The 1008-nt window shown below is 63.6% G+C and overlaps 1 protein-coding gene across 1 annotated transcript in view; it reads right to left on the bottom strand.

The window, feature by feature from the left end:
• LOC106899244 (voltage-dependent L-type calcium channel subunit alpha-1F-like) overlaps nucleotides 1–568 on the bottom strand; it is a gene marked incomplete at its 5' end in the record, with an annotated part of 18326 nt that extends 17758 nt beyond the window's left edge. The window contains 4 exon segments of the mRNA XM_014960989.1: nucleotides 23–71; nucleotides 73–85; nucleotides 192–334; nucleotides 429–568. Of these exon segments, the coding sequence (XP_014816475.1) occupies nucleotides 23–71; nucleotides 73–85; nucleotides 192–334; nucleotides 429–568 (345 nt within the window).
• Between the last annotated feature and the right edge of the window lie 440 nt (nucleotides 569–1008).

Genomic DNA, 1008 nt, shown 5'->3' with positions numbered 1-1008 from the left:
GAGTTGGGGGGGGGGGGAAGACGATGAGGAGGGTGATGAGCAGCAGCAGCACCGTGCCCTTCATGATGGAGGACGATGTGAAGGCCTTGAGGGGGAGGCGGGGGGAAGGAAAAATGGAGGGGTTTTAAGGGGGGGGGGTAAAAACCCCCAAATCCAGCGATTTCCCCCCCCCAAATAAAAGCAGCCCTTACTGGGGACGCCGGAGACGAGGCGGAGGGGCCGGAGGACGCGGAAGGCGCGAAGGGCTTTGACGTCGAACCCCCCAGGTTTCCCGCTCATGTGATGGGCCTCCCCCGGCTTGTGGGACGCCTGCTCCAGGATGACGCTGAAAAGCCTAAAAAACAGGGGGGTTGGGGGTGCGTGTGTATTATTTAAACCTCCCCCCTCCCTTGACTTGTGTCCTCCCTGCCCCGGGGACCGTCCCTCACCCCACGATGACGATGACGAAGTCGAGGAGGTTCCAGCCGTTGCGGATGTAGGCGCTGGGGTGCAGGACCAGCCCGTAGGCGATGATCTTCAGGAAGGTCTCCACCGTGAAGATGATGAGGAAAACGTACTCCACCTGCTCCTGGCAGGCGGGGACACACAAGGGGAGGGGGCACAGGTGTCCAAGGGTGTCCCATCCCCATAACAACACCTCCCCCCAGGGCAGCAGGGTGGTGGCCCAGCACTCCCTTCTCTCGGGGGACACTGGGAGCCACCAGCCATCATGGTGGGCCAGCTACCTTCCCAGAATCCTCTTCTCCAAGGGGACGGGGGCATTTGGGACCCCCACCCTTCCCAGGACCCCTTTCTCCCGTGGGACAGGGGACGGTGGCATTTGGGACCCCCACAACCCTTTGGAGACCACCCCCCCACACACCCTTCCCAGCATCCCCTTCTCCCGTGACCCAGGCGTCTGCGGGGGGGGTTTAAACCGGGATTAGCGCCGCCACTGCCCCCCCCGCCCCCCGTGGGGTAAGCGGCTTAAGGCCCCGGCACACACGTGTGCCATGGGAACAGACGTGA

This window comes from Calidris pugnax, unplaced genomic scaffold (assembly GCF_001431845.1).
Source record: "Calidris pugnax isolate Ruff unplaced genomic scaffold, ASM143184v1 scaffold646, whole genome shotgun sequence".
NCBI lineage: Eukaryota > Metazoa > Chordata > Aves > Charadriiformes > Scolopacidae > Calidris > Calidris pugnax.
Note: the sequence above shows the minus strand (reverse complement) of the source record. Positions and strands in the feature narration are given on the sequence as shown.